This window comes from Pelodiscus sinensis, chromosome 31, assembly GCF_049634645.1.
Source record: "Pelodiscus sinensis isolate JC-2024 chromosome 31, ASM4963464v1, whole genome shotgun sequence".
Lineage (NCBI taxonomy): Eukaryota > Metazoa > Chordata > Testudines > Trionychidae > Pelodiscus > Pelodiscus sinensis.
Genome location: NC_134741.1, coordinates 4,382,127 through 4,405,642, shown reverse-complemented (window position 1 = coordinate 4,405,642; position 23,516 = coordinate 4,382,127). Strand labels below are relative to the sequence as shown.

Sequence of the window (23,516 nt, the reverse complement as noted above, 5' to 3'; positions counted from 1 at the left end):
GTACAGGCCACTCTATCAGTGAGCTGCCTTGGGACTGGAGAAGAGGAGGTTGCAAGCTGTTATTGATGGGTGGAACAATCTGTCATTTGTCTTATAGACCTGCAATGGCAGTTGAGACCTGCACAACATCCAGCAAGGGAAAGTCCCTTCTCTGAGCAGGTCACAGTCCAGTTAGACAAATTGTGGGAAGGGAAGGTGGGTCAGCACCTAGTCGCTCATAGTCGCCAGGCACGTCAGGGATAGAGTTTAGCCCCGTACCCTGTTAGACTGACACTGCTCCCTGCCCCTCAGCATCACTGAACAGAGCTGAAGTGTGGCCGTTTAGGAGGGAAAGATGCCTTGATAAAGCCCTAGGTCCAGCAGGAAGTGAAGGTTTCTAATAGGGATGCCGAACTTCTGAGGAGCTCCATGAGGAGTTAAACTCCAATGCAGCCGCTGGCACTAGATGAGGTTGCTGGGCTGGATGCTGTGTGGGGCCCCGAGCGCCTTCAGTCCACCCATAGCAGAACTTCAGGAAGTGCAGGTCCATGCCAGACACAACTAGGAGTCAACTGGATTGTAGCAAGAGTGCAAACTGGTTAACTGAAGAGCTAATGCTTATCGGTGCCAGTTACTGGTTAAACTCCCCACTGCCCCAGCAGTGCCTGCTTCCCTCTGGCAGCTAACGTCAGTCTGCAGCTGCTGGGAGTTCCCATCAGCCAGCAGTCCTTGTGGCCACCCCCGGCAGACTTCACGAGAGATCCCCGGCCCAGGAGCGCCCATTTCCGCTACCAGCCCTACCTGTCAGCCGATTAAAAAACTCCTCTCACTGATAAATTGTGATCAGTTACATGATTAGTATTGTTAAGCATTTTTACCTCCCTAATCCCCACCTGCTTCATTCTTTATAAAGGTGCCACCACTGATCCTTCCCCCACCCTTGTAGGTGTCCTGCTGCATCCTCAGTCTCTTCTTGTGTCTTTTTCTATGAACACAACCATGTCCAGGGCTGAGTCCCTGCTGGAGAGGGGCAGAGCTCCACAGAACTGGGACTCTCTTAAAGGCAGACAAATGGGCTACCAACATCTGATGGGGTTTGCCCCTGTGCTTATCTCTGTTTCTTCAGGAAAAATTGGAGGCCCATTTGAAGACTCTGAGGGAAGAGAGAGAAAAGGTGCTGGGAAGGAAAACAACAGCAGAAGGGACACGCCAGGAGTATCTGGTAGGTGCCTGTCGTTTGAAACAGCAGGGACTGGCAGTGGGAGGGCTGTTAGGAGGCAGACTCGTGTGGCCTTGGTGACATTGGGCTTGTTGGTGTTTCTCCTGGATTGTGGATTGCATGGTGAGATCCATGTGTAGACAGGCCCTGAGCTTCCATGTCAGCGCATGAGTTAATGTCCAGCCTTTGTAGTTTTCCCAGAAATCCTCCTCAAAGGAGCTGAGTGTCCCCCTAAAGGGTTGTCTGCTCACTTGGTGTATTAACATGTTTCTCCTTTTTCCTTCCTGGATATCTCTGTCAGGCTGGTGCTGAGTCCTGCCTCGTGCTGCTCAGGGTCTGAATTTCCAGAGCCCATGAATATCAAAAGATGCTGCCCATGACAGATATGGGCACATCCCTTTCAGAGGGACATGGGGCCCAAAGGAGATGCTGGGAAAGCCACCTCTGCCTAGTAACCACAAAGTAGAGTCAAATGTCACACATTTTAGGGTTTTCCAAGAAATTCTCCCTGCTTCACACTCAGCTCTCCATGAAAGGGCCCTGGGCTCCATTCATGCCCTTGACCAACCCTTTCCCTGTTTCCATACAGAAATGGACCCAAGCCGAGAGGCAGATGATTGTGGCCGAGTTTCAGCAGCTGCGGCAGTTCCTGGAGGAACAAGAGCGACTCCTGCTGGCCCAGCTGAAGAAGCTGGATGAGGAGATTGGGAGGTTCCAGACTGACACTGTCGGGAAACTCTCTGTGCAGATTTCCCGTATCAGCGAGCGGATCAGTGAGCTGGAAGGGAAGTGTCAGAAGCCCGTGAATATATTCCTGCAGGTGAGACCGAGGGAGAAACGTCTCAGCTCCCCACACAGGGAAGGGAGGCTCCTGAATCACAAGTGCTAAGGTCCAGCTGTCAGATCTGGGTGTAACTCCATGTGCATTGCTGCCATGTGAATGACTCTTGTGCTTTGTTGAGTTACAGGCACAGAGCTATAAGAGATTGTAAAGCCCCATTCACTCAGGGGATCCATGTTCCTGGAGTCAGGGCAGGGGCTCTCTTCCCATGTTTGCAAAATCTCTTCCCTGAGGTCCCCTGTGTGTGTCCAATGGGGCTGAGAGTCTTTTCTCTGTCTTTTTTCTAGGACGTCAGAAGCACCCTGAGTAGGTACGTGGCTCTTGCTCCCCTCCCGCTACACAGCTCAGGAAAAGAGCTTGGAGCTGATGTTAGCACCACATCTCCACAGGGCTCTAAAAGCCAGATGTTAGATACAAATATCTCTGGCTCATTTAATTCTGAGGGTCTCATCCTCGCACAGCAGACTCTGGAATTCCCCATTCAGGGCACAGTCTAACCTCAAGTGCTTCCTGGAGCTGCCACCTCCCTGTGGGCTGTGGGGTGGAACATGGGCCTGTCACTGCTGGGCACTGGGCACATTCAGCCCAGGGCAGCAAGGACCAAGAATCTGTCCCACCTGAGGGCTGTTTGGGGACCTGTGTGGAAGGAGCTGGGGAGAGAGGAGCTGGTGTCTCAGTCTAGTCCCTACTGGACAGATTCCTTCAGCCCTTCACCTGGGAAACTCCTGTCCCTCAGCGCCTAGAGGCCAAGGAGTGAGTTGGCCATGGAGACTCAATTCCCCTTTTGTCCCACAGTCAGTCTCCCCAGGACAGAAGTGAAGAACAGCAATGGGACCTTTCAGGGGAAGGTTGCATGGCCATGGACTGTGTTGCTGGGAAAATTGGAGGAATTCTAACTCCAGGTCTGTTAGAGCTGAGACTCACTAGCCGGAACTTATCAGCAGTAAATGAAATACAATCACATGGAATTGTTTCTGTCCAGATGTGAGACGGGGCAGTTCCAGTTGCCAGAGGAGATTTCCCCTGAACTGGAAGAACAAGTCAGAGGTTTCTCCCAGAAAACGATTGCTCTATCGGAGACTCTGAGGGAGTTCAAAGGTACCTGGAAGGGATGGATGAGGGGAAAGTGGTTCAAGTATCTGAGACTATTGAATCTGGCCTATGAAGCCAACCTTCCCCTGCCTCAGTTCCCACGTGGAGAATGACGGCCCCATCACACTGCTCTCCTTAGAGACACTGAGCGAACAGACCCAAGTGCTTGCAGATAAATCCAGGGGTTTGCAAACTCTGAACCTCCCAGTCAGAGATCAAAATGGCTAAAGTTACTGTGATGACCACGTGTTCTGCCACCACAACTCCAGGTTATGATAAGAGGCAGTAAGTGAATGAGAAGCCAAGTGGGAGGGGGTGAGGAGGGAAAAGTAAATCTCACTCACAGCTTCTCTCCTGGGACAGGTTGCGGGGATGTTGGTTCCATTGCTGGGAGGTGCCCGAGTGAGAGAAGGAATGAAAGTTTAGACTCTTTCATACTCAGTTCCTGAGTGTGTCTCTGTCTGGTCTCTGATACAATTGAAATGCAGAGTTCAGAGTGGGGACATTGTTATAAATAGGAGAGCCTGGAATCTCTCCTCTCTTATCCCTTCCCCCACCAGACACTCTGCCCTCTGCGCTGGAGAGAGCAAGAGGAAAATCCCTGGGAGCTTTCAGACAGGGTAAGTTTGCAGGTGGAGAGTCTTTAAATTATGAGAATTCATGGGATTGTCATTGAAGTTACCAATCAGACCCAGTGACCATAGCGAGCACAGCCCTAAATCTCAGCCACTCATCCCTAAATCTTACCCACTGATCAGCGAGGAGACCCGGGGCACTGCATGGGGACCTGTGGGCACTTGGAGAAACACTGGTCTACGGGGTGTGATGCTAAAGGGGTGAAGTTAAAGCACACAATGCACGGCACCTTCAAGTTCAAATTTCACTGCTCAGTCAGTTTCAATATGGGGTTGGTTTCAAACAATAAATAGGCTGAGCGCTGCCTGGCTTCTACTATATCAGTTCGTTCAAAGCAAGAAACTACTGGATCCCTAAGGGCTGTTACGTCTAGTGCAGGCCTGGGCAAAATACAGCCCATAGGTCGGATCCACCCCACCAAGCCATTGGATCCAGCCCACAGATGCCACTCCCCATCTGCAAGTCACTCAGAAAGCAACTGTGAGCCTGGAGAGGAGGGGGGAAGGCTTCAGGTGCTGCTTCCACCCCCAGGACAATCTCATTGGCCAGTTTCTGGCCAGAAACAAAGCACCGTGCCCCCTTCCCTCTGGGTCATAATTATTCACACACCCACATGGCCCTGCAGCCTGCCTTCCTGAGGTACTTGGCCTCTGGCCAGGAGTCACTCAGATAAATCTCCTGTCCAGAGCTTGCCTCTGTCACCCCAACCTCTCCCTTCCCAACCTAATATCTGCTCCCCACTCCTGCCCCGCACTCACCATGCCCAAACCCTGTCGTTGTCCTGCAGCTATGTATGCAGGAGCTCTCAGTGGTCAGACACCCACAGCGCCTTATTTGTCCACCCAGTCACTTCTCTAAATTAAAGTTACTTAAGTATCTAATGAGTAGTTGGCTAATCCAGTGTCCTTTATCACAGCCTGCCTCCTTCACCCAAACTCCCTTCTAGACCCCTCTGTAGGTTCTGCATCCCAAACCCTTACCCCAAGCTCCCTTCTTCTCCTAACGTCCATCCCAGACCCTGCATTTTGTGCATTAATGTCATGGAAGAGTGCAGCTCTCAGCCACTTTCCATTTGGCCCCCCCATCAAAATGTATTGCTCACCCCATCAAGTGGATATGGCTCAGTGACAGCCAATAAGTGAAAGCTCAAGCCAGACTATTTTAGGCTAGAAAAAAGGCACAAATGTTTGATAGGGAAGCAGATTAGCTACTGAAACAAATGAACAAAACTGGTGGATTCTCCCATCTCTTAATATCTTCAAATCACTGGGGGACTTTCTTGAAAGTACACTGTGGGGAAACAGCTTTGTGCCTGGGTAACTGGATGGAGTGTAATGGCTTGTGCCACAGAGGGGTCAGACTGCGTGACTAAGGATATTTTCTGATCCCATGAATCCATGAATTTTAAGATCTCTTCCTAAAAACACTCAGCACACGTGTTTAATAATAAGCATCTGAATGGTGGTGTTACCTTCACTGACTCCGTTGTGGAAAGGGTTTGTAACGTCTCTGTGAGATGAGAGAGCAAAGTTTGTGCTGCAAATCTGTGAATGAAGACTAAGGGTTTCAAATACAACAGCCTGCATTTAGCCTATGTCAATGTTCAGGCAGATGAATATGTGGCTTGTTATCGGAAACACTGGGTGCTGAGAACTAAATCCCGTTGTTGCAGAGGCAGTAATGTTGTAACTCAAGCCAGGTACAGACAGAAATGAATGTGTATTTGGGATCTAACTCCTGTGTGCTGTTTCTGGAATATCTAGACTAAAACTTTTGCCCACAATGACAGAGTCTAGCATGTGTGTCACCACGGACAGAGTCTGGGCAGAATGGGGGTGTGGAAAGGATTAAAGCCCCTTCTGAAATGTCTCCAATTTCTCTTTTCCCCCTACCAGGCTGCAGAACACCCATGTCTGACTCCAGCTCAGCCCCTGACCTGCAGAGCCAGGGACAGGAAATGGCCGTGGCGGAGCCGGTGAGCTTCGAGGACGTGGCTGTGTATTTCTCTGAGGAGGAATGGGCTCTGCTGGATCCGGGCCAGAGAGCCCTCTACAGGGGTGTGATGCAGGAGAATTATGAGGCTGTGAACTGGCTGAGTAAGGATTCCTGTCCCCTTGGGTAACAGCAGCTGGGTGGGCTCTGGAGCATCTGGATTAGGTTTGATTCAGGGTTATTCATTGCCTCTGCCTCCAATGTCAGGACTATCTGCCATAATAATCCTGGCTCTTGTGTGAAAGACTGTCCCCTCCGTGCCCCCTCCCAGGGAAAGCAGGTTCAGGTCTCATTCCGCTTCCCCCCTATCTTGCCCATCTTGTGCCTTGACCAGAGGTGTGAGTGGAAGGGCTCAGGCAGGAACATCAGGTACCAGAGGTCTGGGTCTGGCTGCTGTTAGTGGCTGCAGGATCCCCATGTGGCAGTGTGCTTAGCCACTGGAAGGTGGGCGCGGTTCCCAGAGTCCTTCCCTGCCTGTAGCTAATCTGTGACATGCTGGTACTTGTCAGTGAGAGGGGCTGGATGCTGGGGCTGAGGGAGGGTGGATAAGGCAGTTCACGCTTTTGTGAGTATTTTGTCCGAGGTAGCTCTGTAGTAGACAAACATGAGCAGAGCTCCCCTTGCATTTCAGGCACAGGTTGGGTCTCCTTTCAAAAGTTCAGCTTCCTTCTCTCTGGGGCTTACTTGCCTCTCTGTGCAGTGGAGATAAATCATGTCACCTGTCTTGTCTTTTTATATCTGCGGGTAGGAACTTTTTCTTCCTGTGTGAATGTCTGGCTTCATGCTCAGGAGACCTGTGTTCAGTCCTCTGCCTGTCACAGTCCCCCTGTGTGACCTTGATCCAGTCCCTTAGACTCTCTGTGTGCAGTCACCTCTCTCTTTACTAGCTTTTATAGTGTGTCCCTGTTTCTCAGGGCTGGGAAGGATACCTACACTAAAGAGGGGTGATGCTTAGCTCCATATGAGCACTGCAATAGCACAGTGGGGTCCTGATTTACACCAGAGTTCCCAGGTGCTGCTGTGATTGATAATTTTGCTTCCCACAGTGACTGCAGTGCCATATGAATTGCTGCTAGTGCCACAGAGAGTTGATACGGCTGTTCAGGGCGGATCTTTCTGGAGCCTTGATGCCAGCGGCACTGGCAGGGCATGCAGCTTATCCATGCAGCACGGCATAGGGTTGCTGCTAAGAAAGACCCAGGCTCCATTCAGAGGCTAAGGCACTCAGCCAGGTTTATTGTGAAAGGAGCAGGGTGCTAGTGTCCCAGCTCCTCAGACACAGGTATAGTGAGACTTGTCCCAACCCAATAATGGTACCAGCTCAGTCAGCAGCTAGAACACTGCCCCTCAGCCAGTATCAACATGTCCTTCCTGTGACTTCTCCTCTCATATTGACCAAAATAAAATACATGTTGCGTTCCATGTGTTGCTACCCCACTTGGCCTTCTGCCTCTTTGTTTGAACAAAACATCCATATCCATTATCCCCTCATCCCGCTCTTGTGCACAAGGGTCAGTGAGCTATCTGTTAGGACTGTGTGTTTGCAGTTCCTGCAGAGAGCGGTGAGTTGATTGCCCTCCTCCTGCTCAGGAATGTGATTTCTTGGTTAGTTGATAGCAGTGCTCCACCATTCTGCCAAAGCCTGGCTTGTTTTAGTTCAAAAATAATGGACATAAGATAATCCTAGTAATCAGATCAGAATTTTCCCATTGACTCGGCACACAGCACATTCGCACAAGGTTTCTTGCGATTGTGTAACAGTGGTAGCACAATGATCTCCATGGTCACATCACAGGTGGCTCTTCTGAACACTAAATGCAGGCCCAAGAAGGGGTGGAGGCAAAGCTGAGGGGAAAGCGCTCACAAGGTGCAAATGTGGTCGATTCTGTGCCTCCCTGGAGCGGCCCCAAATCAAAGGCCAGGCTCACCAGACTGGGAAACTACACAAAGGCTGCTGCTGTCAGAGTAGAACCGAGGCTACAGACGGGGAGCTGAGTTACAGCCACAAGCATCAGAGAAGCAACACGGCCCAGCTTCACCCTGGCTGGTCGCTTGAGAAGCCTCATGCCACCCTGGGCAGCTGCAGGAATGGCAGCTGTTGTGGGCAGCTAGCAGGGCCCACCCAGACACAGGAAGTTGGGATCAGGAATCAGGAGCATAGGCAGGGCCCTGAAGAAGCCTGCCAAGGATTCATTTAGCTGCTCAGACACCTTCTTCTGCCTCCTTCTAGCCCAAGTAGAACATCTGAGCCAAAGAGCAGGGGGAGCCCAGCTTACCAGCCAGGAGCTTTGTGGACAGAGCCTTGGGGAACTAGAGCTCTGCTGGGTCCTTCCTCTCCAAGTCCTAGTGACCTGGCATGTGGCTGCTACAGTCTGAGCCCTGTCTGGGGGCCTTGGTGTCAGACATGCCAGCCCTCCCTAGGGCTCCCCTTCTGAGCAGTGTGTCCCTGTCCTGCTCTGAGATACTGGGGATGAGGGGGATGGAATGGGCTTTGAGGGGGACTGAGTTGTACCCTAGAGAGTGCATCAGAGTGCTCAGCTCTCCTGGGGAAAGAGCTGGGCCATTCTCAAGGTGGGGGGGGGGGTGGACCTTTACTGCAGGTGTGTGTGTGTTCTGGGCTCTTGGAAAGGAGCCTCTCTGGATGGGTGACTCAGATCCTGACTCTGGAAGCAGTAATGGCAGAGACCTTAATGAACAAGATCAGCACTTATTTAATTACTTTCCAAACAGGATTTCCAGTCTCTGAAGTTCATGTGATCACCTGGGTGGAGCGAGAGGAGAAGTTGCAGGTCCCAGATGACCAGAGCCGAGAGGAAGGAGAGATCATCAGTGGCATCCACACAGGTGAGCAATCAGTTAAAAATGCCTCAGAAACCAACTTATAGCAGGTGTTACTTGTGTGTTTTCATGAAGTCTGTCTGATTCTTTAGCCTGTCTTCAACTTGAGCCAGAGCATGGTGGATGAGGAAAGGCTGGGTTTTCTCTTCTGTGGAAGAGTTGTGAAGAAGGAGGGTGAACTCAGCTCATGATAATTCAATCATTATTTGAGCGTGTGTCCCCTTTTCTATTCCTCTTTCAGAGTTTTCTTTCAGCTCATCATAGAGAATAACTCCTGTCTGGATTATTTCTTTATCCCTGTGGTCCCCAACACGGTGCCCGCGGGTGCCATGGCGCCCGCAGGGGCATTTGCATGCGCCCGCCAGGTGCTCGGGGCTGGCCTGGCCCTGGGCACATGGCGCACGGTGAGCGCCGGCCCCGGGCGCATGGCGCTTGCGGGGAGGGGGGGGGAGTGCCGGTCCTGGGCGCGCAGCCCTAGGAGGGGGCCCCGGGCACGCGGCTATGGGGGGGCCCCGCCCCCGGGCGTGCAAGTGTCCCCGCCCCCTGGTGCCCGGCAGGCGAACGGCCACGCCCCCTGGCGCCCGACAACCTTCAAAGGTTGGGGACCACTGCTCTATCCCAACAGGTGATGGGATGCTGACTGAGAACCATGATATTGTGCAGCAGGAGGAATCGGAGCAAGTGTCTCCATGTGGGATGTTACTGGGAAGACCTGAAGGGCATGTTTCCCAGATACGTGAGCAGGGAGAGACTTGTGAGAGTCAGCATAGCCCAGAAAGGCAGCATGGAAACCATCCAGGAGGGGGACAGGATAAATCCAGTCACAGGAGCAGAGGGGAGAAAAGAAACACAGAAACCGTTCAACAGAAAATCCCCCATCAACAGTCACCCTGCACTTGTAGTGACTCTGAAACTCCTATTGAACATCAAAGAGCCCACACAGGAGAGAAGCCCTTCAAGTGTTCTGACTCGGGGAAAAGCTTCAGTCAGCACTTGCACTTTACGAACCATCAGATACTACATATAAGAGAGACACCCCATAACTGCTCTGACTGTGGGAAAAGCTTCAGTAGAAGCGATCACCTTGTAAGACATAGGAGGACCCACACAGGAGACAAACCTTTCAATTGCTCTGACTGTGGGAAAAGCTTTTTGAGGAGCTCACATCTTGTTACACATAGGAGAGCCCATACAGGGGAGAAACCCTTCAACTGCTCTGACTGTGGGAAAAGCTTCCGTCAGAATTCACATCTTGTTAACCATAGGAAGACCCACTCGGGAGATAAACCTTTCAATTGCTCTGAGTGTGGGAAAAGCTTTAGTAGAAGCGAACACCTTGTTACCCATAGGAGGACCCACACAGGAGACAAACCTTTCAATTGCTGTGAGTGTGGGAAAAGCTTCAGTAGAAGTGAACACCTTGTTACCCATAGAAGGACCCACACAGGAGAGAAACCTTTCAATTGCTTTGACTGTGGGAAAAGCTTCAATGAGAAGTCACACCTTGTTAGACATAGGAGAACCCACACAGGAGAGAGACCTTTTAATTGCTCTGACTGCGAGAAAAGTTTTAGTACAAGTTCAGAGCTTGTTATCCATAGGAGGACCCACACAGGGGAGAAACCTTTCAATTGCTCTGATTGTGGGAAAAGCTTCAGGAAGAGGTCAAACCTTGTTACACATAGGAGGAGACACACAGGAGATAAACCTTTCAATTGCTCTGACTGTGGGAAAGGCTTTATCGGGAGATCAGACCTTGTTCTCCATAGGAGAACTCACACAGGAGAGAAACCTTTTAGTTGCTTTGACTGCGGGAGATGCTTCAGTCAGAAGTCACAGCTTGTTAGACATAGAACAACCCACACAGGAGAGAAACCCTTTACCTGCTCTGACTGTGGGAAAAGCTTCAGTAGAAGCGCACACCTTGTTAGACATAGGAGAACCCACATATGAGAGCTACCCTTCACCTGCTCTGACTGCAGGGAAAGCTATAGTCAGTGCTCCTGCCTTACTAACCATCAGATAAAACATACAAGAGAGTCGCCTCATAATAGCTCTGATTGCAGACAAGGCTTCAAATACAGGTCAGACTTTAACATAAGAATGGCCATACTGGGTCAGACCAAAGGTTCATCTAGCCTAGTATCCTGTCTTCCAACAGTGGCCAGTACCAGGTGCCCCAGAGGCAGTGGACCGAAGATGATGATCAAGCAATTTGTCTCCTGCCATCCTTCTCCAGCCTTTGACAAACAGAGGCGAGGGGCACCATTCCTTACCCCCTCGCTAATATCCTTTTATGGACCTAATCTCCATGATTTTATGCAGCTCTTTTTTAACCTCTGTTACAGTCCTAGCCTTCACAGCCTCCTCTGGCAAGGAGTTCCACAGGTTGACTGTGTGCTGTGTGAAGAAGAACTTTCTATTATTAGTTTTAAACCTGCTACCCATTAATTTCATTTGGTGTACTCTAGTTCTTATATTATGGGAACAAGTAAATAGTTTTTCTTTATTTACCCTCTCCCCACCACTCATGATTTTATATACATACCTCTATCATATCCCCCTTAGTCCCTTCTTTCTGAACTGAAAAGTCTGTCTCTTTAGCCTCACCTCATATGGCACCCATTCCAAACCCTTAATCATTTTAGTTGCTCTTTTCTGAACTATTTTAATGCCAAAATATGTTTTTTGAGGTGAGGAGACCACATCTGTACACAGTAGTCAAGATGTGTGTGTGCTATAGATTTATATATGGGCAGTAAGATATTCTTCATCTTAATTTCTGTCCCTTTTTAAATAATTCCTAACATCCTATTTGTTTTTTTGACTGCTGCTGCACACTGTAGACGTTTTCAGAGAACTATCCACAATAACGCCAAGATCTCTTTCCTGATTAGTTGTAGCTAAATTAGCTCCCATCATATTGTATGTATAGTTAGGTTTATTTTCTCCAATGTGCATAACTTTATACTTATCCACATTAAATTTCATTTGGCATTTTGTTGTCCAGTCACTCAGTTTGGTGAGATCTTTTTTTGAAGTTCTTCATAGCCTGCTTTGGTTTTGACTATCTTGAACAGTTTAGTAACGTCCGCAAACTTGACTACCTCACTGCTCACCCCTTTCTCTAAATCAGTTATTAAGTTGAATAGGATTGGTCCTAGGACTGACTCTGGGGTAACACCACTGGTTACACTTCTCCATTATGAAAATTTACCGTTTATTCCTACCCTTTCAACCAGTTCTCAATCCAGGGAAGGATCTTCCTGGTTATCCCATGATAACCTAATTTGCACAAGAGTCTTTTGTGATGGACCTTGTTAAAGGCTTTTTGGAAATCTAAGTACACTGTATCTACTGGATCCCCCTTGTCCATGTGTGTGTTAAATATAAGACAACCTACAGAGGAGAGAGAACTATTCAGCTGCTCTGACTGTGGGGAAAGCTTCAGGCAGAGCTCAACTCTTGTTAGCCATTGGAGAACCTACAGGGGGAAGAAACCTAGAACCTGAGTTCCCTGTAAGCTATGTGGCCAGGTGGCTGTGCCTCAGCCTGTTAAATGCCATGTGAGCTGATAGGGCTTTGGTGGGGAGATATACCTCTACCCACTGGTCTCAACCCCAGCCCAGTCCTGCTGTGGCCAGAGGACAGTTGGCTATCCCATGTCCCCAGCCCCAGAGTTACCATGGCAGGGAGAGGTGTGTCTCCTTCCTCCCCCTTCACAGTAACACGTGTGCTGGGGCAGCAAGAGCTTGTGGCAGTCTTTTCTCCTTGATGTAGCCTTTCAGAGGCCTACATGTCAGTCCCCTCCATCTTTAAGATCACAGTCCCAGCTAGAGCCTTCAGCCAGTAGTCCTAAGATCTTCCATCCATGAGTGGAGTGAGTTTTTTCTTGTGCACAGAGTGACATCCTGTGCACTTTTTCAGATGTGTGCCTACATGGCACCCATGAGTTATTGAGAGTTTTACACACACACACGTGCAATTTAAATTATGGAAGAAATATACTAAACCAAAGGATAATTAGCAAGGTGCGTGACCCTGCACACATGGACCCTGAAAATGTACTAGCTTGGCACCCAGTCTCATTCCCACCCAGCCTTGCTCTACTGTTCCTGCATCCATGAGCTCCCCATCTCCTGCACCCTCATCCTGTGCACCCTTTGCCACCAACCCTGCATTGTGCCCCTAACTTCTGCAGTGTCCCCTTCATCCCAACCCCTGCACTTTCCTCCCAGTCTAATCTAGTCCTAGGCTGTGTCTAGACTGTCCAGTTTTTCCGGAAAATCAGCCGCTTTTCCGGAAAAACTTGCCAGCTGTCTACATTGGCCACTTGAATTTCCGCAAAAGCACTGACTTCCTACTGTAAGAAATCAGTGCTTTTTGCGGAAATACTATGCTATTCCCATTCGGGCAAAAGTCCCTTTTGTGCAAAAGGGCCAGTGTAGACAGCTGAGATTTGTTTTCCGCAAAAAAGCCCCGATTGCCAAAATGGCAATCGGTGCTTTTTTGCGGAAAAGCGCATCTAGATTGGCCACAGATGCTTTTCCGCAAAAAGTGCTTTTGTGGAAAAGCATCCGTGCCAATCGAGACGCTCTGTTCTGAAAATGCTTTTAAAGGAAAACTTTTCCGTTACAAGCATTTTTGGAAAATCATGCCGGTGTACAGGTAGCCATACTTTAACCCAGCCCCTTAATTAACAGAAGCATCACCAACTCGGCTGAGGTCTATGAGTAGAGTCCTAGATTAACACAAGCCTCACCTTCTCCAGGCTGGGGTTCCCCAGTGAGGGGTTTGGATCAACAGACACACAGCCTTCCAGGCTAAGGTCCTGCAAGAAATGTCTTTACTTAGCAAGTGCACAGCCTTCTTGGCTCAAGTCCACAGGTAAGTGTCTCTAGTTCACCAGTGCACAGCCTTCTCAGCTCAAGACCAATGACAGGGAACTCTTAGAGTAGGCTAGCAATGGCTAGCCCCTGGGTTGGAGGTAGCAGGACCCAGGCCCTCTTTCTCCACCGGGTCCCAATTCAGAGCCCTAGAGGCAGGGAAACAGTCCACTGCCTGGGCTGGTGCGAACAAGCCAAAACTCACCAACCTCCACAGGGTCATTCATGTATTCCCTCCCTGAGCCACTTTCTTCTATGCAGCAGCTGCCCTACCTGGGTTGGGGCCACTGAAGAACTCGGTGCCCGTGATGCCACCAGGAGCCCATTGAGGGCTTGTACCTCCAAGAGGCTCTGGAGGAGAATTTCAGACAAGGACACCTGTGAGACTCTCCCCTGGGCATCCCCACAAGGGGCCTCTACATTCCCCTCTGTGCTTCCCCCCCAACCTTTCCCCTGCTCTCCCTTCCCACTTTCCCCTCCCCCTGCTCCTGCCGGTAAAACAAACTTGACTTTTCCCTGCTGAAAGAACAAACTGGTTTTCATGTGGGGAATGTAGAAGTGGGGAGTGGCTGGGTAAAGAACCTGGGAGGGAGGAGGAGGCTGGTGGAGAGGTGAGGAAGGGAGAGGTGGGGCTCAAAGATGGGGCTGGAACTGGCGCCTGCCTCTGGTGGCCCTACTGCTTCATGGGTGGGGGCCTCAGCAGCCATGGAATGGCTCCAGGGGGAGAAGCCAGAGGAGCAGGGGCAGCTGCAGGCTCAGAGGGAACTGGAGCAGGAGTGAGTTTGGGTTGGGGAGGGCCAGCTGCCAGGCCACTGAAGCAGACAACCAAGCAGTTGGCAGTAGCACTATGTGCCTAGTACATGCTCCAGGCCACCTGGAAATATTGAACCTTTCTCTGGCTTGGGTGCCTCCTCCCTGCAGGGTGCCTTGGGATAGCCACTGTGGCAGCAGGAATTTGGACATTGTCACTCCATTGGGAACAATGGAGGGAACAGAAGAGTTTCCCTGCTATTGGAGAAAGCAGGCCAGGCCAAGGCCCTTTTAGCCACTGAGTCGGTGCAGGCTGGAGCATCCCCCCACCAGTTCTCTGGCCTACCTGCAAAGCTCTCAGCCTTCTCTTGTTTCTGCTTCCCTGTCCATAGCAGGCAGCTAAACAAGGGCAAGTCACCAAACCAAACAGCGCTGTGGCTAGTATGGGGCTTGAAACCACAACCTTTGTGTTATTAGCACCACGCTCTAACCAACTGTGCTCAGCAGCCTACAGAAACCTAGCTTGTAAGTGGCCCTTTGAGGGGGGCATCTCAGGCAGCTGCAGGGATGTCTCTGCAGCTGCTAAGGACTCTTCCCTGGCAGGGCCACTAGTGACTCACTGTGATGTGGGCTGGCTAGTCCAGATGCTTTGAGGTTTGGTCAAGGTGGCTGGCGAACGGCATGGCGCACTGAAACCCAGGGCAAAGAGGCAGCCGGAATCTCTTGCTGCCAGCACCTTCCTTCACGGCTTCTTCCCTGTCAGCAGCAGCCGCAGCCCCTTTCTACCACATGGTCAGGCCAGGAAGGGAGGCAGTAATGGGGCCAAGTAGCGAGTCAGTCTGAGGAAGGCAGGAAAAGCTCGTCTTGCTTTGCAGGGCCGCTGGCAACGGCTTCTCTCTTGTGTGCTGCTGAGGAGAAAAATGCACTGAAAGGGACCATAAAGACCAATTTAAATGAGCGCTTAGAGGTGGGCACCTGTTAGTGCCATGGGGGCAAGAGTTGGAGTCTTGCAGCTGCTGGAACCACACATGAGAACATCAGGGGAAGCAGCAAGCTCCAGCCAGATTGTAAGTTCCAGGGCCCATCCAAGCCAGAGACTGAGCTCCGGGTGCGTCAGACACCCATCAGGAGGCACAAAATTCTCTCTGGGGAGCCTATGGAAAAGGAAGTCAAAGCACAGGAACTAGAAGGGCTTACACTTGTCAGAAAAGAGCATAGCTGTTGCACAAGAATCCTTGTCTTCTGATGCCGTACTGTAAATCTTCTTGCGCTAGAGTGGGTGGGCGGTATGGATGCTCTGAGGATTCTTGCGCAAGAACAGCCATTCTTGAGCAAGAGCCCTCCAGTGTACACATAGCCTTTGTGTGTTAGGCAAATGTGAGAACCACTACGCCACAGAAACACCTATAAATCCATTTTCTGATGGATTTAAACTTGGACAAATATTTCACAAGATTCTCCAATAGGTTCCTGGCCTCATTCATCTGTCTTCTCCAGGCTGGCAACAAGACTCTTGGTCACCGGGGGCCAAAAAAAAAAAAAAAAAAGACTTGTCAGGCAGTGGCGAACACTTGGCTCCTGATACCCTGTAATGGGGTGTGAGAAGGCTTTTTGGCAGCTAGCCTGGCTAGCTCAGTTGGTAGATCATGAGACTCTTAATCTCAAGGTCATGGGTTCAAGCCCTATGCTGGGTGATGCCCTTTTTTAAGTCACATTCTCAGTCTACAGGCAATTCACTCTCAGCTTTCAACAGGGTTTTAGAAAGAAAAAGTCTAGTCCTGGGGTCCAGCTTTAGGAGAACCAAAGAGGGAACCAACTGCAATTTCCATCTTCTGAGGAGAAGGGAAGAGGATTTTCTTCTCCTCAGTTCTAGCCACATCAGCCCAGGGAGGAGAAAAAATAACCCTCTGCCCGCTGATTGTCCCGTCAGCTTCTGTAGCTTCACCTCCTTCCACAGCAGCTCCAGCCTTGAGCTACAAATCTCAAGGGGCTGGTGAGGAAATGAGGAGCTGGCAGCTCAGGTTAGTGGCTTCCATGAGAACAAGAGGTGAAGTGTTCACAAGGTGCATTCCCCTTCCCTGCAGAAAGAGTTAGAAAGAGCTAGGAACAGAACAGCCAAGTTCTACCCCCACCAATGTGTTTTTCTGTGGTGTAGTGGTTATCATGGTTGTCTAACATACAAAAAGGCTCTAATTCAAAGCCAGGCAGAAACACAGCTTATTGCAGCTTCCCTTGGTGGCCAGGTAAGTGCAGCTCCTGCTGCCAGGCCTGTGCCTGAGATGAGCCCGAATCCCATGTGACAGAAGGGAGTGACATCAGCTGAGAATGCCCCTTGGTGCCAGCCTGGGGAAGCCAGATGGGTCAGGCTGGGGTCTTGTGTCTTGGCCACCCCTGCCCTTGGAGGCTGGCGTATGGGGATGGCTCTTCCTGCTGCCTCCCTTGTGTGACTGGCCCAAGGAGGAAATGAGGCAGGAATGGGGCAGAGGAGGGAAGCCAAGCTGAGGGGGGCAGGGCACGAGCTCAGCACCTCTGTGGGATTCAGTGGGGTGAGCAGAGCCCCTCCCCTCCGTTCTGCCAAAGCCTGTGGGGTGGGGCCGACTGTGGGGAAGCAGAGTCCTATGCCTATCCCAGGGATGCTCCTTGCAGCCCAGGAGAAGAAGTTGGAAGGAAACCAAGTAAAGCAGGTCCCCGTGGGCATGAACTGGGGCACCAGTTCGGCCCAGTTGAGTGAGGGGTGGTTGGTTCAGGTCCCAGGGTGACAATGGCAGCGCTCAGGACTCTGAATCCTGCAATCTGATGCCCCATTCCTGCCTCCCTTCCTAGGCTGACCCAGTGGCCAAAAGGGGCTGCGGCTGCTGCTGACAGGGAAGAAGCTGGGAGGCAAGGTGCTGACAGCAAGAGATTCCGGCTGCCTCTTTGCTCTGGGTCTGCCAGCCGCCAGCCACCTTGACCAACCCTCAAACCAGCTGGACTAGCCAGCCCACGTCACAGTGAGTCACTAGTGGCCCTGTCAGAGAAGAGCCATTGGCAGCTGCAGAGACAGCCCTGCAGCTGCCTAAGGCACCTTTCCTCAAAGGACCACTGGTGAGCTGTAGGTCTGGAGGCCAGCTAGCTCAGTTGGTTAGCGCGTGGTACTAATAATGCCAAGGTGGTGGGTTCAAGCCCCATGCTGGCCACAGGGGTGTTTGATGACTTCCCTTCCTTTAGCTACCTGCTATGGGAAGTAGAGACAAGCAAAAGGCTGAGACTTTTTCAGGAAACAGTCCAGAGAACTGGTAGGAGGAGGCTTGAGCCTGCACAGACCCAGTGGCTAAAAGGGCCTTGGCCTGGCCTGCTTTCCCCAATAGGAAGGAAAATCTTTCTCCTCCCTCCATTGTCCCCAATGGGGTGGCCTGATGCCCAAATTCCTGCTGCTGCAGTGGCTGCCCCAAGGCTCTTCAGCACAAGTCACAAAGGGAGGCTCAATATTTCCAGAAGGCCTGGAGCACGTGCCTGGCACACAGAGCTGCTGCCAACTGCCTGGTCACGTGCTTCAGTGGCCCAGCAGCCTCCCCGAACCCAAACTGCTCCTGCTCAGGTCCCACCTGAACCTGCCCTTGCCCCTGCTCCTGTGGCTTCTCCTCCTGGAGCCTCCCCATGGCTGCCGAGGCCCCTGCACATGAGGCAGTGGGACCACCCAAGGCTGACGCCAGTCCCAGCACCATCCCTGAGCCCCACTTCCCCCTTCTTCCCCTTTCTGCCATCCTCCTCCCCAGTTCTACATTCCCCACATCAAAATCAGAGAGTTTGTTCTTTGCACAGGGAGAAGTCCTGTTTGTGTTACCAGCAGGGGAAGGGGGAGAGGAAAGTGAGAAGAGCGGGCAGGGGAAGGGGGGGCGGGGGAGGCACAGAGAAATACACCGGCATCACGCACCTTCTCTGAGAATGGCCCCACGTTCTGAAGGGAACAGAAAGTGGCCGGCGAAGGGCGAGTGTAGCTGAGCAAGTAAGTGTGCTTCTTGTTTCCCTGGCGGGTTAGTGGCTAGGGGTCAGCACTGTGCGTGCTGTGGTCGGGTTTTGATTCCCAGTCAGGGAAAACAGCCTCATCTGTAGTCATAAAATTGGCCAACTGTTTGCTCTTCCCATCAGTGCTGGGGGGGGGGGAGGGGGGGAGAGCCTGGGGTGCCAAAGACAGGCTCTGGCTGGGTGACTCCTGGCCAGCAGCCAAGAACATTTCTGAGGCAGCTGCTTCCCTCCCTCTGCTGTGCAGAGACTTGTAGTTCCTGGAAGTGGGGCTGTCTCCCCTCCTTTGCCTTGGGCCCATTTGGCCATGGTTCAAGGGGGTTGCTGATTCTGTAAATGCTGCCCTGGTAATGAAGAAACAGCTAAAGTGACACTGGCAAGAATTGAACCCACAACCTTTGAAGGAATAACTGGCCTAGCTCACACTGAATGGTGTGGTTTAGACTTGCCCCACACTGCTACACAGCCCACAACCCTCTGGTGCTGCTTCACAGCCCGGTGATGACTGGGGTAGAGGAAAGGGACGCCCTGAGCCAGAAACTGTGTTGGGGAGAAACTGAACTGAGCCCGCTTGCCCAGCGCTGCTCATGCCCCCAGGCCCTACCTCCTGCCCTCCACTCTTAACTTTCTTACAGATGCTGTTTTATCACACCCCTCTCACCCCCAGCCTGACCGTCCTGCCCCACTTCCCAAAGGAGCCCTTGTGTGGCCATGGACAGAGGCTGCACTGGGGGATTGGCCCTGACTGCCCAGTACCTTGTGATGCCGGCGGCAGAGCACAATCTGGTCTGGAAGCAGCTGTAGCAGACATTAGGGGGTGCAGGAGTGGTCTGAGGCCGGCTGCGGCAGCTGACGCCCCAGGTGGAAGGTGCGATCAGCACCCGTGCTTGTACGGCTGTGATGTAATCACAGGGTGCCCTGGCACTCATGACATCATCATTGTGTGCACGGGCTGGTGGCGCTCTAGGCGACTGCCTATTTCCCCAGACTCACGGGCTGCCACTGAGGGGGTACAGAGCAGACTGGCTGGGATTTTTGTGAGATCCTCAAGCCACATGTAGCCAGCGTCCTCCAGCCCCCTTGCCCTGTCCTGGGGAGCCAGACACTGCCAGAGCTGGAAGGAAATGGGGAATGGCTGCACGCTGGGAGTCAAAGGTGTTGTCTGGGACCATAGGGTAGAAAAGTTTCACCAAACTGCATGCAGAGAGCACCATGGCTTAGCTGACTCAAGCTACTGTCTAGCAAACACAAGATCCTGGGTTCATCTCCCAGTGATGCCTGTTGGAAGCCTTTGCTTACATTTTCCTATGTGCTTCTGGGACACAGAAGAGGCCTCCCCTGGCCACCCATGGAACTGCTGGTTCAGGAAAAGGCTGATTGGAGAAGAGAGTTGGAAAGAAGGAAACCACAAGTGAGAAGCACCTGATGCCCAATACCCTGACTCTCCATGGCTGCAGGAGCTGCAGAGGTTGCACTCACAGGAGCTCTGGGCACTGACACCCCCAGGGAATCACAAGGGAGTGTACTGCAGGCTCTCCTGTCCCAGCAATTGCAGTCAGAGCCCTGCCTTGCCAATGCCAGTCACAGCAGCCTCTGCACCCGTGCCAGACTTGTGGTTTCCTTCTTCCCAACACTCCTCCCCAGTCAGCCTTTTCCTGAGCCAGCAGTTTGATCAGTGGCCAGGGGAAGCCTTTTCTGTCACAGGAAGACATAAGAAAATGTGATCAAAGGCTACAACAAGTCACCAATGGGATTTGAACCCAGGATCACCTGTTTATAAGGCAGCTGCTTTAGCCAGCTAGGCCACAGTGCCCTTTTTAGCAACAGCCCCAACACAGATACCCTTCTTGGCTATATGCCAAATATTGAGTTTTTCCAGGATACCTTTTGTATCTCTGAAAAAACTCTGCCACATCCATGGAGATCAGTTTCCAAAAAAGTGGGCGTGTTTTTTGGAAGGCCTGTATTCCTCATTTTAGTAGGAATAAGGGCTCTTCCGAAAGAGGAGGTTTTCCCCACATTTGGGCCTGTGTAGATGGGCCAAATATCAGAAAAGCCTATTCTGAAAAAAGTGTCTCTAAAACTGTGCTAATTTATGGTCCCAGACAACACCTTTGAATTCCAAAGTGCAACCCTTCTTTATTTTAGTCCAGCCTTCAAGGGGTCTCAAGGCCCGTGCATCCCAAGAAATGCAATTAGCAGCTCAAACCCATAATCTTTTTGTCAATTGCAGTGCAGCCTAAGGATTACTTGCCACGCACGCACTACAGTCTGCAACTCTACCAGCTGAGCTAGTGAAGGACACCTGAGTGAGGCCACTGGTTTGTCCATGTTGGCCCATGTACAAGTGTCAGGGCAAGTGCTCCCCCAAGTGGATGGCATCGCAGGCGGGGGGCAGAAGAACCCAGGAGCACAGGGGTGCTTCACATGCAGAAGGACCCCAGAGCTAGATCCATTTATGCCACAGCAAAAATAAAATAGCTGGGTTCTTCTCCTGGGTCTTTTTTTGTTTCATTGTCTCTAGGGGTGCAGAAGGGGCAGACCCAAAAGAACCAAACCATTTGAGTGAATCTTGGTCCAGCCTCTCACTTGTGCTGCTCGCTCTCCCAGACTGTTCCTACGCCCAAGGCAATAGCTCCACACCCAACATGTGGGTTAGCAGAGGCCAGGGGGCAATAGGCAGAGCCTGGCAGCTGCTGGGACTGGACCTGAGGGCATCAGGGGAAGCAGCAAAAACACAATGTCAGCCCCCTGCATCTCTAGCCAGGCTGGTAGGTTCCAGGGCCCCAGCTCATCTGAGCCTGCTGGATGAGAGACCAAGCGCCAGTGGACATTAGACACCCAGCAGAAGGCACAAAAATCTCTTTTCACCAGCCTGAGAACAAGAAATGTAAAGCAGGAAGGTTTCACAACAACCAACCTAGGAAGGGCCCACTAACAGTTGAATTCAGGTTGCAAAGTTCAGATCCCTGAGTGCTGCCCCTTGCACCATGGGACAAACAGCTGATGTTTTTGGTGAGCCCCTGTGACTCTCAGCGCTCAGGCTGCCTCTGGTCTCCCAGATCCCTCCAGCTGCCCCATCCCAGCTGCTTGTTTATTTTTTGTTTTTATTTAAATACCAGCTCTAGAAGAAGCCGTGTGACACTCTCCCCTCCCCCATCACGGCATGGACAGGTAACAGCCCCCAACCAGACTCTGAAATGGCCCCTGCATTTCCCCTGGCCCCATGGGGCTGTCAGGAAAGAGCCCAAGGCCAGGCTGCAGCCAGGGGAAGCAGGTGGCAGGAAGAGCCCCAGTCTACCCAGCTCCTTTTTGTGCAAAAGCCTCTTGTGCAAAAACAGACCTAAATTAATTATGCAAATTAGCATGGCAATATGCTAATTTGTGCTTCATTTGCATAAGCTTTTGGGGAAGAGAGATGCAGTATGGAGATAGCCTAGGTGGTAGAGAGCCATGAAGTAACATAGACTCAGGAAAATCCCTGGGCTGCAATGCTTACTTACACACAATAAGAATAATTCACCAGCTCAGACGTGATTTCTAAACCCCCAAACAAGGAAAATAATAAAACCTGATGGACTAGGGAGACTTTTCCCTACCTACACATTTCAAGAAATTCAATCCTGAGCAGCCCAAGACTGCATGGCCTAAAGGGCAAGGTGTCTGGCTTCATGTCAGAAAATTGAGGGGTTGAGTCCCTTTGCAGTTGTACTTACCTACCTTTATCTGTGCTTCTGGATCCTGCTGTCCTTGGCCTGGAAAGGTCTTATGTAACAATAAGGCTTTTCTGTAACACAATTGGAAGCCCTGTAACTATTCAGTAGGTCTAAAGCAGTGGTCTCCAACCTTCTTACACCCAAGATCACTTTTTAAATCGCAGAACAGGTGAAGATCTACCGCCCCACCCCTTCCTTGAAGCCCTGCCCTCTCTATTCTCCTCCTGTCCATCACTTGCTATCCCCAGCCCTCACTGACACACTCTGATAAAGTTTATTTTTAAATTATGCGATATATAAAATTAAAATCAGGTGTTTATAGTTATGAAATAAATGGTCTTTTTATTCATGCTATTTAAATCTAAAATGAAGCATTTATAATTATACATTTTGTGGGGACAGAGTTCTGCGGCGGGGGGCAGGGGAGAAGGAACAGGGTCCTGGGAGGGCAGAGGACAGGGTTCTGCAGCAGGGGACAGGGTGCCAGTTGGGACAGAGTTTGAGGAGTGGGGACGGGAATGAGGACAGAGTTCTGTAGCTGGGGACAGGGGAGAGGGGACAGAGTTCTGTGGCTCGGGACAGAGGAGTGGGTTCTGGGGAGCGGGTAGTGTGGTCAGGGGGTGGGGGGCCAGTGGCAGCACAGTCCCCTGCATCTGCCTCCTCCTAGGATTCTCCCCCCCCGGCCCCAAGGGAAGTCAGCATGTGCCTCCTCCGGGCCCGACTCCCCCCCTCCCCTGTGGTGCAGGGAAACCCCACGTGTGCCTGACCTGGAGCCAAATCCCCTCTCCCATGGCATGGTGCGGCATGGCCAACCCCCTCCCACAGCACGACCAACCTCCGCGGGCACTTGCCCCAGGGCCAAACCCTCCTCCCACAGCATGGTGCGGCCCAGTCTGGCCAACCCAACCCCCATGGGTGCCTGCCCCGAGGCAACCCCTGCGCTCTACTCACCCCTCCAGTGCTAGCGGCACAGGGAAACTGCCGCACTCCTCCTCCAGGGCCGACGCCCCCTCCCCCAGCACACAACAGAGCTGTGGGAGGGGAGCAGCCCGTGCACTTCTGGAACCCCCGGAAGTGACGTGGGCTTCAGACAGGACTTCCATCCACTCCACGGGAAGCCAGCACTACACTAGAGGTAAGTAGTGAGGCTTCTCAGGGGTGGGGGGAAAATGGGGGTGGGGGTGCCCAAACACCTCGCGATCAACTGGTCGAGGCCTTGTGATTGACCAGTCGATCGCGATTGACGGGTTGGTGACCATGGGTCTAAACTGAAGCTTTTTTCTGCAGCCACACTGAAGAGCAGCAGCAATTAGCTGTAAAGCCTGGAGTCACATGCTCACATTCCATCTAAATGACATTGAAATAGTGTCACACTAGGCTGTGAGAAGGGGTCTCTGGTGACACCCACTGTCACCAGGGAAGAAGCAGATCTCAAAGTGGGTAGAGAAAACTCAGTTAACAGCATTTTGTCTGGCAAAAGACTGCTTACCAATAGTTGTGGTTGTGCAATTGGCATTTTATGCTTCTTGGCCTCACTTTCCTGTTGTTTGTCTGTGTGATAGTCT

General features: G+C 51.6%; 1 protein-coding gene and 2 non-coding genes across 9 annotated transcripts in view; all 3 read left to right on the top strand.

The window, feature by feature from the left end:
- Positions 1-10,903, top strand: part of LOC142821594 (uncharacterized) — a 184,784-nt gene extending 173,881 nt beyond the window's left edge. The window contains exons 2-9 of one of the 7 annotated variants that reach the window (XM_075913019.1): positions 1,106-1,201; positions 1,788-2,018; positions 2,327-2,349; positions 3,022-3,137; positions 3,692-3,751; positions 5,663-5,863; positions 8,490-8,603; positions 9,223-10,903. In XM_075913019.1, the coding sequence (XP_075769134.1) occupies positions 1,106-1,201; positions 1,788-2,018; positions 2,327-2,349; positions 3,022-3,137; positions 3,692-3,751; positions 5,663-5,863; positions 8,490-8,603; positions 9,223-10,550 (2,169 nt within the window). In that variant the 3' untranslated portion in view covers positions 10,551-10,903. Of the gene's footprint in view, positions 1-1,105; positions 1,202-1,787; positions 2,019-2,326; positions 2,350-2,834; positions 2,942-3,021; positions 3,138-3,240; positions 5,864-8,489; positions 8,604-9,222 lie in introns of those variants that run through there. The other 6 variants (XM_075913022.1, XM_075913020.1, XM_075913023.1 and 3 more) reach the window with 6 other exon arrangements.
- Positions 10,904-15,854: 4,951 nt separating this feature from the next.
- TRNAK-CUU (transfer RNA lysine (anticodon CUU)) lies at positions 15,855-15,927 on the top strand. The gene has a single exon. It is a non-coding gene; the product is annotated as a tRNA-Lys (tRNA).
- A 1,408-nt stretch (positions 15,928-17,335) lies between these two features.
- TRNAI-AAU (transfer RNA isoleucine (anticodon AAU)) lies at positions 17,336-17,409 on the top strand. The gene has a single exon. It is a non-coding gene; the product is annotated as a tRNA-Ile (tRNA).
- Positions 17,410-23,516: the final 6,107 nt, after the last annotated feature.